A 12233-nucleotide genomic window follows, 5' to 3' on the forward strand; every position below is an offset into this window, starting at 1 on the left:
ATTGCACATATATAGGCCGTTCAGATTACTTGTTAAAATGCAATGAAATACCTTATATCAGCAGACGATGCACGTCTGTGTTTGTGGTTGGAGACTCCTTCACCGGTTACAGGCTCTAATCCTCATTTGCGCGACTGTGGAATGCGGTGCTGAAGTGAAATAGCGGGGCAATTTGATAATAATAGCCGAATTATAATAGGCTGCCTAATAATAATAATAATAATAATTTAATACATTTATAGGAGAATGATCCTAATATCGTCTTGACTATCGACAAAGACGTGACGAGTACGAGTACAGGAGCTCAGTATCGGGCCCGATACCGATACCAGTATCAGTATCAGTGCATCCCTAATTAAAATAAATACAATTATATCGGCTTTATATCGGCCATCAGCCACCCTGCTTTCCAAGATATCGGCATCGGCTGTCAAAAAAACAATATCGGTCGACCACTAATTTGGAGTAAAGTTAAATTGAACGATATATCAGTCGTACAACGAGCCCGACGCACCGCCTCCGAAACAAGGATGAGATGCGTTCTAACATAACTGTGGCGTTAAACTCAGTTTCCTAATATCGTCTTGACTATCGACAAAGACGTGCTATTGTCGATATCTCTGACTATTGTCGATACACGATACTAGTGCTGGGCGGTATACCGGTTCATACCGAATACTGGTGTCGCCATGTTCCGTGAAACCGGTATAATTTTGAAAAATACCGTGATATAAATTTTTGGTCATACCGCCCAGCACTACACGATACTATCGTCTATCGGCACAACCCTAACTCACATGCTCTGATAATAGGCCTAATAGCATTGTAGGACAATGCATTATTTGGATAATTAGTTGTATCTGATTCTGTTGCATAAAACTGAATAAAAATAATATATTGATATTTAATATATTTTCTGTCCAATTTTGTGTTACTTTCAATAAGAGATGTTATTTTATTGGCATGTGTTTTTTTTTTTTATTATCCAGTATCATTAAAGTTATTGAGTTAAATTAAAAAGTCTTACAAAATTACTTTATATTACTTAATAAAATAATAAATATTTATTACAAAGCATTTTCAGTTTTCGGCCAAGTGTATCCAGAATTTTTGGTTTCCGTTTCGGCCCAGAATTTTCATTTCGCTGCATCCCTGGTTGTCAGAAACCAGTTTCAAGAGCTGCTAGTTACTTAGCTCACTGACTAATCTGTTTTTAAAATGTGTAATGATTCCTGTGTCTGTCCACATCACAATAGACACTGCCCTTTGAGTTGATATTCTCAGATAGTACCGTTACCTCTCTAGCCATAAAATACAGTTTGGGAAAGAAGCTCCCAGGTGATTTAGTACAGGAAAACTCACAGGGATTGGGCTATAAATTAGTCTTTGGGAGAGGGCGAGCGTTTTTTAATTTATGGAGCGCAGCAGATGCTGCCTGGATGTGTTTCTGAGGCAGGAGACCGCTCTGATGGGTTTTCTGCTGCTGGCAGATTGAGCTGATGTGATGAACTTCCTCTCTGGGGGATTGGAGCGGGAAAGTAACACCCTGTTTGTTACTCAAATTAGGTTTTTTTTAAACATAGGTTTTGTCTTAGTTTGTCTTTTGATGAATAAGTCCTTTAAATTTAGTAAATATGTTGTTATTTGTAGTCAATTTAAAATACATATAATTCTTATAGATAAAAACAAATTTAATAATATATTAATTGAAACTTCTACCAAATATATTTTAATCAACATAAAGTATAAACAACTTTATAGAAGTTACTGTGTTGTGTATTCTTCCACAGAGATGGTTAAGTTTCTGTGTTTTAGCGACCATTTAGGATATTGCATTATATTTAGCATGCAGTGTTGTGGCAGTGGCACATTCATAACGAGAGCTGCATGTTTTACTTACTGTGTGTTAGGGCTGCATGATTATGCCAAAAATCATAATGGTCAATTATTACCTTGAAATTGTAATTGCGATTATTACGATTATCATTATTTACACTGAAGCAGCTGCATGCCATATTTTTAGATGAAAATAAACAAAACACTCAAACTGAAAAAAACTTTTTGCTTTTCTATAGTATTAAGCCTCAAATGTCAACTTCATTTGATTGGTTTCTTCTTTAACTAAAAAAAGCTAAAATATGCATGGTATTATGTTATACTAAAACTAAAATTAAAGCAATGGAAAAACCCTTCCATTAACCCATAGAAAGAAAACAACACATCTTAAGCACATAACATAAGTGGACTTTGAACTATTAATTGCCGCTTTGAATGATTACGTAATTGTGGCATCCGTAATTTTAATCACGATTAGAAATTCGATTAATTGTGCAGCCCTACTTTGTGTGCAGATGTAGGTTGTGATAATACATATTCATGCATCTTTATTATTAATGTTTTGCTATATTATATTTTTCTTGTCAAATTTTCATAAACGGTACATACTGTTGAAAATTTGGAGGTTGGTAAGAGTTTTTATGTTTTTTTTTTAAAGAAGTCTGTTAATGCTCACCAAGTCTGCATTTATTTGAGAAAAATACAGTAAAAACAGAAATATAGTGAAATATTATTACATTTGGAAATAACTATTTGAGAATATTTTAAAATGTAATTTATTCCTGTGATGGCCAAGATGGATTTTCAGCATCATTACTCCAGTCTTCCCTGTCACATGATTCTTCAGAAATCATTCTAATATACTGATTTCGTGCTCAAGAAACTTTTTTTTCTTATTATTATTATTAATGTTTATAAACAGCTTTCCTTCTTAATATTTTTGTGGAAGCTGTTAAACATTTTCTCATTTCCTTTGATGAATATAAAGTTCAAAAGAACAGTTTTAGTTTGCATGATAGGACTTGGTGTTATGATCCCAATATTCAGCACCATTTAGCCGCACCATAGAACATTTTCTCCTTCGCTGTGAGCAGAACACAGCGAGACGCAGCAATTGTTACGCTCTGATTTTGGTTCAGCAAGAACCCAGGATCATGACCTAATCCATGTCCGTGGTTCTTGCCTCAATACCCAATCTTTTTTTTTTTCACCTTATCTTCATTATCATAGACATTCTAAAGCCTAATTTTCGTCAGTAATTATAGGCAATCCACGCCTAGTTGATTTTGGGGGAGAAAAAAAATATATATATATATTTTTGCATACCAATCCTTGTTGTCTCTTAAATCGAGGAGTTTTCTGTAAAATCAATTTGAAAATCAAAATCTGTAGAGTCAATGTTTTGTTACTGCCCATTTTTGAAGGAATTACTGAGATGTAACATTTATTCTAATTTAATAATCATCTGTGGCTTTTTTAAAAAAATTCTCAAAGCAGATGTCTCAGACCAGACTGTGTGGCAATCTTATTGACCAATAACGTAACTCAGTGCGTGATTGTGCACCCTGGGAATATCTGCAGCCTGTGGGAATGAATATGACATCTTCAGCCGTGAGCTATGAGTAATCAATAAAGAACTCGCTCTTGCTTTATACCAGGGCTGTCCAAACTCGGTCCTGGAGGGCCAGTGTCCTGCAGAGTTTAGCTCCAACCCTAATTAAACACACCTGAACCAGCTAATCAAGCTTTTTCTAGGCATAGAAACTTCCAGTCAGGTGTGTTGAGGCCAGTTGGAGCTAAACTCTGCAGGACACCGGCCCTCCAGGACCGAGTTTGGACAGCCCTGCTTTATACGCTCTACATCACCTGATTGTGACGCAGAATCCTTCAGATTGGTGAAGTCTGGGAACTTTTTTTCCTCCTCCTCCATAAAGGTCATCTGCCAGTCGGGATATGCATCAACGTCGTCCTCATGTTTACTCATTACATTTTCACAGGGGTTTCATTTCAGCCCCTGTGGGCAAGGAAGTCAACGCTCCATCAAAATTGGACCATGTTGCTGCACCGTCACTGCCTGTTTCAACATTGAAGTGCCATTCAGTGATTAACCTCTGCTCTGTTTTCTCAGGGTGCTCACGTGTGCATGTGCAAATCAGTTTTGTCCTTAGTCAAGTTGGAAATATCTCTATTAGTGTAATTGATTATTTTCCCTGGAGCTCCGGCATGGAATTTTGTAGCCACAAGGTTCATGGCATGGTTTTTTGTCGAAGCTGTGGTAAAATAAATGAGTGCCCTTAAATTAATCATTGTGCACTGAATTTGCAGCAGGAAAGGCTTTAAACCAACAGCAAGAGTTTGTATGTAGGTTTTCAGGATTTACAGTCACTTCTCAAAGCTTGGAAAGCAAATCCTCGAAAGAGACGACAAGGAAGATAAGGAAACTTGGACTTTTTACACCCATGTGTGGTTTTGGCTGAGGGCACAGAGTTTAGTTTTGGAGCAATAACTGGGTAAATTTGTCTATGCTTGCCGCCTCCAACAGTACGGCTACAATTGTTGAGTCACATGCAGCAGGATTAATTCATCTTTTTGGCACGATAGTCCCTCAAGATTAACAAATCCTATTCCATGTTGAGTTTTCAATTAAACTAATCGCTCTGTCTGTCTGAGAACTTGATTTACGAGCATGAGACAATTTAACAAATGAGCTTTGGCAGTCCTTTCCCAATTTCATAGCTGTATGTTGGAAATTTACTAGCTTCGAGGAGGTTGCCGTGGAGAGGGTGTGGAAGTTGTTCCCGAGATGCTTTGCATACAAAGGGAGAGATAAGTAGTAGCCGAGACGTTAAAATTCTTAATAGCAGGTTACCTGACATTTCCATCCTGTGACTCAGCCAAATGGTTCTTGTTAACTGTTGATTCCATCACCGTCTGTTATTTTGGAATCAGTGACGCACATTACCGGTGGCATTTGCATAGAAGTCCCTGAAAGACGTCTTTTGACCTTTAGTCATTTCTAAACAAACTGTCATAAAAAAATAAAAAACAGAATTGTTTAGCTGTGCTGCACATATACTGATGCCCATATGTTTTTAATGGTTTTTATGCTACTTCAAGGTGACCATTATGGATACTGGAGTGAGAGGGACAATTGCTGTTGGGCTGGTTCCCCAGTATTACAAACTTGACCATCAGCCTGGCTGGCTTCCACATTCAATAGCTTACCATGCCGATGATGGAAAGTAAGTTTTTTTTTTTTTTGACTCATTGTCTTTTACTTGTGTTTAAATATGTAAGGTATTTTAATACCTTAATCAACAACGTGTTTTTTGTCAACTTTGCTTTGTTGGTTGCCTGGCGGAATTTTTTGATTCAGGGTCACTTCTTCTTTCCATGATCCTTTCCAGTTACAAGTCATTGATGGCTCTATCTCTCCTCTTCACAGAATGTACAACGGCAACCCTGTTGGTCAGCAGTTTGGTCCTAAATGTAACCGTGGTGACCGGATCGGTTGCGGTATCTATGCAGACACTTTCGATGCCGGACTTGTCACTGTGTTTTTCACAAAGAATGGAAAGGAGGTGAGTCTCAATGCCTTGGTACCGAATTTACACCAGTCACCAATTTACAGAAATACTAATGCAAATTCTTAGTGTATTGCTGATGAACACTGCTGTTGAAATGTATAGAGTCAGTAAGACTCTTAAATTGTCACAAAAAATCTTAAAAAGAATGCTAATAAATGCAATTCATCAATCTTGAAAAAAGTATCACAGTTCCTGTTTTCAACATAATAATAATAAGAAATGTTGAATGAGCACCAAATCAACATATTAGAATGATTTCTGAAGGATCATTTGACATTGAAGACTCGACTGTTCTTTTTACTGTATTTTTGATACAATAAATGCAGCCTTGGTGAGCAAAAGAGACTTCTTTTAAAAACATTAAAAATCTTACTGACCCCAAACTTTTGAATGGTAGTTATGTTGACTGTTTTAAATGTCAATGAAATGACATTTATAGACAATTTAGGTAAAAATTAATTTAGGACTTATCTAAGTTTAAAGCTTCTAAACATCCCTTTAATTCTGTTTTTACATAAATAATGAAATCGCCAAGTACCAAGTAAAACAGTGTTAAACACATTTAATTAATTGCAAGTGTTAACTTTGTAAAAATAACTCTATGTAAAAATAATTAGACACTATAGATTTAAGCATTATTTAGCTAATCACATAACACCTGCATCAAACTATGAGTTCTATAGTCCATTGTAGTGTTGTCACGGTACCAAAATTTCAGTATTCGGTACCAATACCAGTGAAAATCCACGGTTCTCCGTACCAATTTTGGTACCAAAGCAAAACACAAAAACATGCTAATTAAAAAATTTGACTATACTTTCTTTTAATCCAAACTGTGTACATATTTACTTTTAAAGGGCTTTTGAAAACCTTCTAGAGTTATTCAGCCAAGAATAACAACTAAGTTAACTAAAAAAAAAAAAAGCTTGACAGACATAGACTCTGTTTGCAAATTCATTCTCTGCCAGCAGGAGGCACTTGTAAAGCGGGAGAGATAGAGGTTTCCCCGGAAACGGCTGTAATCAAATAAGCGCTGCGCTCACAAACTGCTCAGGCATCTTTAAAGTGTTTTGTTAGTTTGTTGTGTTTCCTCCTTTTGATGTCGCCACGTCTCAGTGCTTTTATGAAGACCGCGTATCTGCACACCTTTCGGATAGTGCATCAAGAACCGGGTTGACCGGGTACTCGGTACACCGGTACTTAAAAAAAACCTGGTACCGTAACGTTTTCATTTTTTTAGTACCGACTTGGTACCGAAGTACCAGGTCTTTTGACAACACTAGTCCATTGTGTGTAATAGTTTTGTTTATTACTCCACTACAGTGGTTACAAGAATCTGTAGAGATAAAGGCTTTGAACACACAATAGTCTAGTCTTCAAATTGAGGGTTGTTTTCTGGTGACTGGTTTTCCTGAAGGCCAGATAGTAGAGTCAGGAGTGATACAGACATCATTTCAAAGAACAGTCTTTATTCTCAGTTATAATGTGCTGTAAAATAGTGGTTAACTTTATGGAATGCTTTAACAGCGCTCTCTTTGTGTGTGTGTGTGTGTGTGTGTGTGTGTGTGTGTGTGTGTGTGTGAGGGAAGGTGGGGTCAGTGGTGGTGCCGGTGGCTCCAGATGGGCTTTTCCCTGCCATTGGTATGCACTCCCTCGGTGAGGAGGTACGGTTGGACCTGCAGGCGGAATGGGGTTCGGAGGAGGACGACAGCGTCATGATGGTGGACAGCCATGAGGATGAATGGGCACGCCTGTATGATGTCAGAGTCAGTGGCACGGTGAGTGGGGGATGGCCATCAAAAACCAGACCAAATGAGAAACCAATGAGTTTCTTAATTATTTTTGCCTCCGCAGGTCTATGGAAAATATGATGAGTTGAGTGTCGGCATGGTGAAAGACTGTAAAGTAAACCATAATTTACACTAGGTTAATTGGAAGTCATATATTGTTAGGAATTAGTGTTGCTTACTAAGGCAAGAATCAATATTTCTGTTGCCATATTTAAGCTTAGGGATTGTAATGAACCCTGAACCATAGCGGACATGAATGATGAAGTTTCGCGGCTCATTTCTGAGCAGTTGAATGTGCAATTTTCGCCTGGTGGATGATAAAACTGGCTCAGAGATTTGCTAAACGTTACGGTTTTTGCTGTCACTTTTGATCAATTTAATGCATATTTGTTGACTAAAAGTTTTAATTACTTTTAAAAAAGAAAATCATATTGACCCTAAACTTTTGAAACGTTGTGAAGTTCTAACATTATTGCAATAAATAAGGTCTGTGTTCCCAGCATTCAAGCCTTTTAGTGTTACTTTGATGTAATTCCCGCTTAAAATATTCTGAACCATCATATCTCACAGGTTTTCCCCATTAAATCACGACAGGAATGATATAAATCCAAAAACCACACATCATTTTACTTCCTGTCAGCCATTTACCAAGTTGAAATTATCTTAATTCCTAGAAAAAAAACACCTGGAGGAACGCAGTGATAGAGGAGTCTGCCGAACCCCAATGCATGTGCAGTTGTGACTGAGTGGAGGGAATTGCTTGCAACGTTTTTTCACCCATAATTCCTCACAGTAGTGTTTAGATAAAGTTGAAAGGAACAAGCAGTCATGTGTTTGGATTGGTTGTGGAGCAGAGACCTCCCAATAGAGTGAGACTCCGGTGCAATACATGCAGATGTTCTTCTGAGAAAAGAATGTGTGCCCATCGTGCTCACCTTCCCATCTGATGCCCTGGACCTTCCTCTTTCTATTAATGCTGCACTGAGGTCATGAAAACATTCAGCATAAAGTGCCGCACTGTTGTTATGCTTCACTGGGCTGATGGCACGAACCGGGCAGCGCAGGCCAGAATTGGCACTAGACCAGCTTGTAAAAACTCAATAAGAGGACTTACGGGGTGCCAAGGAATCTTTTTGCCTTTCTAAAATGTGTTTTTCTCAGTTGTGTGCCTTCTCTGTGAGTCCTGTTGGCTTGGCGAGAGGGTGTCCTAAGACTTAAAGACTCTGCTGATAAGGGCGTGTTTTGACAAGAACCCGAAAAGTTTGGTAGATGGACCCAAGTGTGAATGCCCCATGGTTTAATTTCCACTGAGTTAATTTATTTCAGAATTAGCAATCTTGCTACAAGATGGATTTTGTGTAAAGCACTCGCTGTCAGCAGCATGCCAGTAATTAAATGATTCTTTAGTCGGTTTAATAGCTGATGTTCGTCTGGCAGCTTTTGAAGATGCTTATCTCCTCCTCTTCAGGCACAAGTTAATGTAAACCAAGACTTGGAGTTCTTTCACGGTCTGTCACAAGAGTCCATTTTGTGGCCTGTCTCTGACGGATCCAACATGCTGTCTGCGGCTTTCAGAACACCACCAGTCATTCCCTCCATTTATGGAGTAGCTCTTGTCTTTCAGCGATAGTTTGTTGGGGCACATTTCTATTCTGTGGTAAAATGACTTAGAAACGTCTGTCTTTCAGTAAGACATTGGAAAAACAAGTTTATTACTGTATTAGTATAGATATAAACATCAGGGCCCATATTCACAAAACATCTTAAGGCTAAAAGTAGCTCATAACTCGCCGATTTAGGAGAAAATCTTAAAAATAATGGGCGTGTTTTTAAGTCACAGATCGGATCATTTTTCAGATGAGCAAAAAAAAAACCATATGGTTCTTTATTATTTAAGTAACACTTATTATTTAAAGAACAATTTACTACTTCGATACTACAGCAAAAACTAGTAACATATTGGGATGTAACGATTCACTCAACTCACGATGTGATATGATTCACGATACTGATTTCACAATACAATTTTCTCACAATTTCTTTAACAAAATTAGATTTAAGACAGATTTTTAAAAAGGTGTCCTTTTGTTATTTCTAAGACCAAAAGGCTGCACATTACTTTGTGAAATTGAAAATGTCAAACAATATACTAACTTGAAATTTTGAAACAAATCCCAAATCAAATAAATAAATACAGATAAAAGAAATTTCTCCATGCAAGTAAACTAAGGTTTTGCCTGTGTATTTAAATCACGATCCAAACAAATATGCTGCATATATGTTATTTAGATTGTAAAATGTTGAAATTTGTAACAAAAACAAAATGGTCTGACTTTAGCTTTGTGATACTACATAAAAAATCTGAACGAAACAAAAACAGCAGACGGGCTGAATGAGACGCAAATGTCACTCTCTGACAGCAGGTGGCACTTAAACAGCAGGTATTTATAGGCTGCTGCCCCTTTAAGACCGAATGCACGGATCCAATATAATGATGCACGTGAGATTTCTTTCTCCACTGTTTACCTTAATTTAAAACATGAAAATACTTGCCGAGATAGTTATTTTGAGATAATTTTGAGTGTATGTGTCCATTCAAGCGAAAGAGGAATCAATTCTGTGTTCATGCTCTGCCTGAAACGCCACTCTGTATGTGCGCGCTTTGAGCGTGTGTGCGTGAGCACCGAACTGAATTTTTCATGCGCATGAATGGTTTAAAACGCTTGAATGTTTAAATTGGTAAGTCTTAGAAACACGTGTAGAGGATAAACTATGATCCGTTTCACCCCTACAAGTGAGTGAACAACGCGAATCAAGGAAGGGATTTTATATCACTATTCAAGATAGCCCGTCGGGCAGGGAAGTGATACATTTTGGTAGCCCGACTGGAAAACACGGTAGCCCCCAGACGTCGGGCTAGCGATTTTGCAAGCCCTGCTAAATCTGTGAAACTTTAGAGTAGTGAAGAGGACTCCTAAGTCACTAAGACCAAGCCACAAACTATCCTAAAATGGCTGTTGCCAGCAATCTGCCTCAGAATATAAACATTTTAGAAACGTTTGATAATGATAAGCTTTTAACAAGGTATCACCTTTGGTTTTGGAGGTTATCCCAACTCCAAATTTTCCTTTGATTATATCCTTGTTTTCATTAACCAGTTGGGCAAGAAGTAACAGCTGTTCTTGCATCCAGTTTGGTTTTCTTTTTTTACTGCATGTCTTACTATCAGCCATGATTATTCTACTCTGTTAATTAAAAGGCTGTTGCTCTTCAATATTTCTATGAATAAATCTCTGACAAACACTATCAGCCAATCACTGTGTGCATAGTTAGTAAGCATGCTGACATCATCCATAGCAATGAGGTCAACCCCGCCCTTACTCTTAGCTTAAGACTTCTCTCTATTCCTTAGTAAATGTTTGTCTCAGCAGCTTTGTGAATAGGTTTTAAGAGAAAACTCTTAGATAAAAACTTTTACTGCTATTTAGGAGAACTCTTAGTGGTAAGATCAAATGTTTTGTGAATACGGGCCAAGATCTTTAATCTGTTAAGTAATCTTTGTTTATCAAACAGGGCCATTGGGCTTTTCCGCAACTTTTATGTGACGTCACCATAGAACAGCGCAATGAATTTAATAGGGATGAACCTCAAGCGATCCAAGTCAGGTGAAAGAATAATTCACCCAACAATTAAAGTTCTGTCATAATTTAATTGCTTTGGTATGCAAAAAGGAGACATTATCAGATTTGCTTATTTAAACTTCGCGTGCCATCGTGGGTTTGACGTCAATGACACCAAACTCTATTGGTCCTTGTGCGTCTTCTAATTAATTGTGACATGGAAAGCTTGAACATGCAAAACTGGAAATAAGCAGTATAAACATTTTAAGACATCTCCTTAAAGGGTTAGTTCACCCAAAAATGAAAATTAGCCCATAAATTACTCACCCTCAAGTAGGGCTGGGCGATAAATCAATTTTATCGTTTAACTCGAATGTGTAGTTTACGTCGACTTGTTTGAATGAAAATTGGTTTTCTCTTTAACATCTGCCGACACTCCCCTCTGGGCTCCCGTGGTTCCGAATGGGCTCAGAAACTGATGCCTCATTCTATTTATGACGAACTGTACAGACACTACGTTCAGATGATTTGCAACTGTAGTGTCAACAAGTGTAGACAGACTTTTAGCGCAGTCCGGTGTGTAGACACGGTCAGACAGTGTCTGCTCTATTACAAATAATTTATATATTTTTAAAAAAATACCTAAAACAGCGGCGTTACAAGATGGAAATATAGACTAGAAAAGATATTTACACTTGCTCTATTAACGCCGAATGTGCACTTGGTTGGTTAGATACATGATGGGCTAGTATAAAAAATGCTAAAAATGCTTTCCAGCATTAAGGTAATCCTGCTTTTTTTTTTTTAAATCATCTTGTCTCAGTTACAAATTTGACTGGTAAATGATAAAGAATGATAGCCCCTTTTGCATTGCATATCAGAGATGACAGATTGATAAAAAGACATGCTATTTATGACTAGATGTAGCCTAATTTTTGATACTTTGTGGTAAAAGTGGCTCTCTGATTGACTTTGCCCTTTTTGGCTTGTTGTTTCTGTTGTTTCCAGATCAAGTCCCAGAAGGGAAAAACAAAACAAAATAAAGTTAAAACTTGTGTTGAACAATTTCTTTGTCATCTGCAGATTGATTTTAAGTAGGGGGGGAAAAATCGATTTAAATCGTAAATCGGTGATTTTTTTTTTTAGGCCATATCGCCCAGCCCTACCCTCATCCTAGGTGTATATGACTTTCTTCTTTCAGACAAATCCAGTCAGAGTTATATTAAAAATTGTCTTTGATCTTTCAAGCTGTTTAATGCCACTCAGCGGGTGTTGCATGCATCAGTCTAAAAGAAGTTTGGCCCATCCATAAAAAAAGAAGTGTCTCACACGGCTCCGGGGGGTGAACAAAGGCCTCCTGTAGCGAATCGATGCGTTTTTGTAAGAAATATATCCATATT

General features: G+C 37.6%; 1 protein-coding gene across 5 annotated transcripts in view; it reads left to right on the plus strand.

The window, feature by feature from the left end:
* spryd3 (SPRY domain containing 3) overlaps positions 1 to 12233 on the plus strand; it is a 77314-nt gene that overhangs the window by 21560 nt on the left and 43521 nt on the right. For all 5 annotated transcript variants that reach the window (XM_016510850.1, XM_016510852.1, XM_016510851.1 and 2 more), the window contains 3 exons: positions 4954 to 5078; positions 5282 to 5417; positions 7013 to 7201. In XM_016510850.1, the coding sequence (XP_016366336.1) occupies positions 4954 to 5078; positions 5282 to 5417; positions 7013 to 7201 (450 nt within the window). The remainder of the gene's footprint in view (positions 1 to 4953; positions 5079 to 5281; positions 5418 to 7012; positions 7202 to 12233) is intronic.

The sequence above is a fragment of the Sinocyclocheilus rhinocerous genome, unplaced genomic scaffold, assembly GCF_001515625.1.
Source record: "Sinocyclocheilus rhinocerous isolate Xijiao unplaced genomic scaffold, SAMN03320098_v1.1 scaffold714, whole genome shotgun sequence".
NCBI lineage: Eukaryota > Metazoa > Chordata > Actinopteri > Cypriniformes > Cyprinidae > Sinocyclocheilus > Sinocyclocheilus rhinocerous.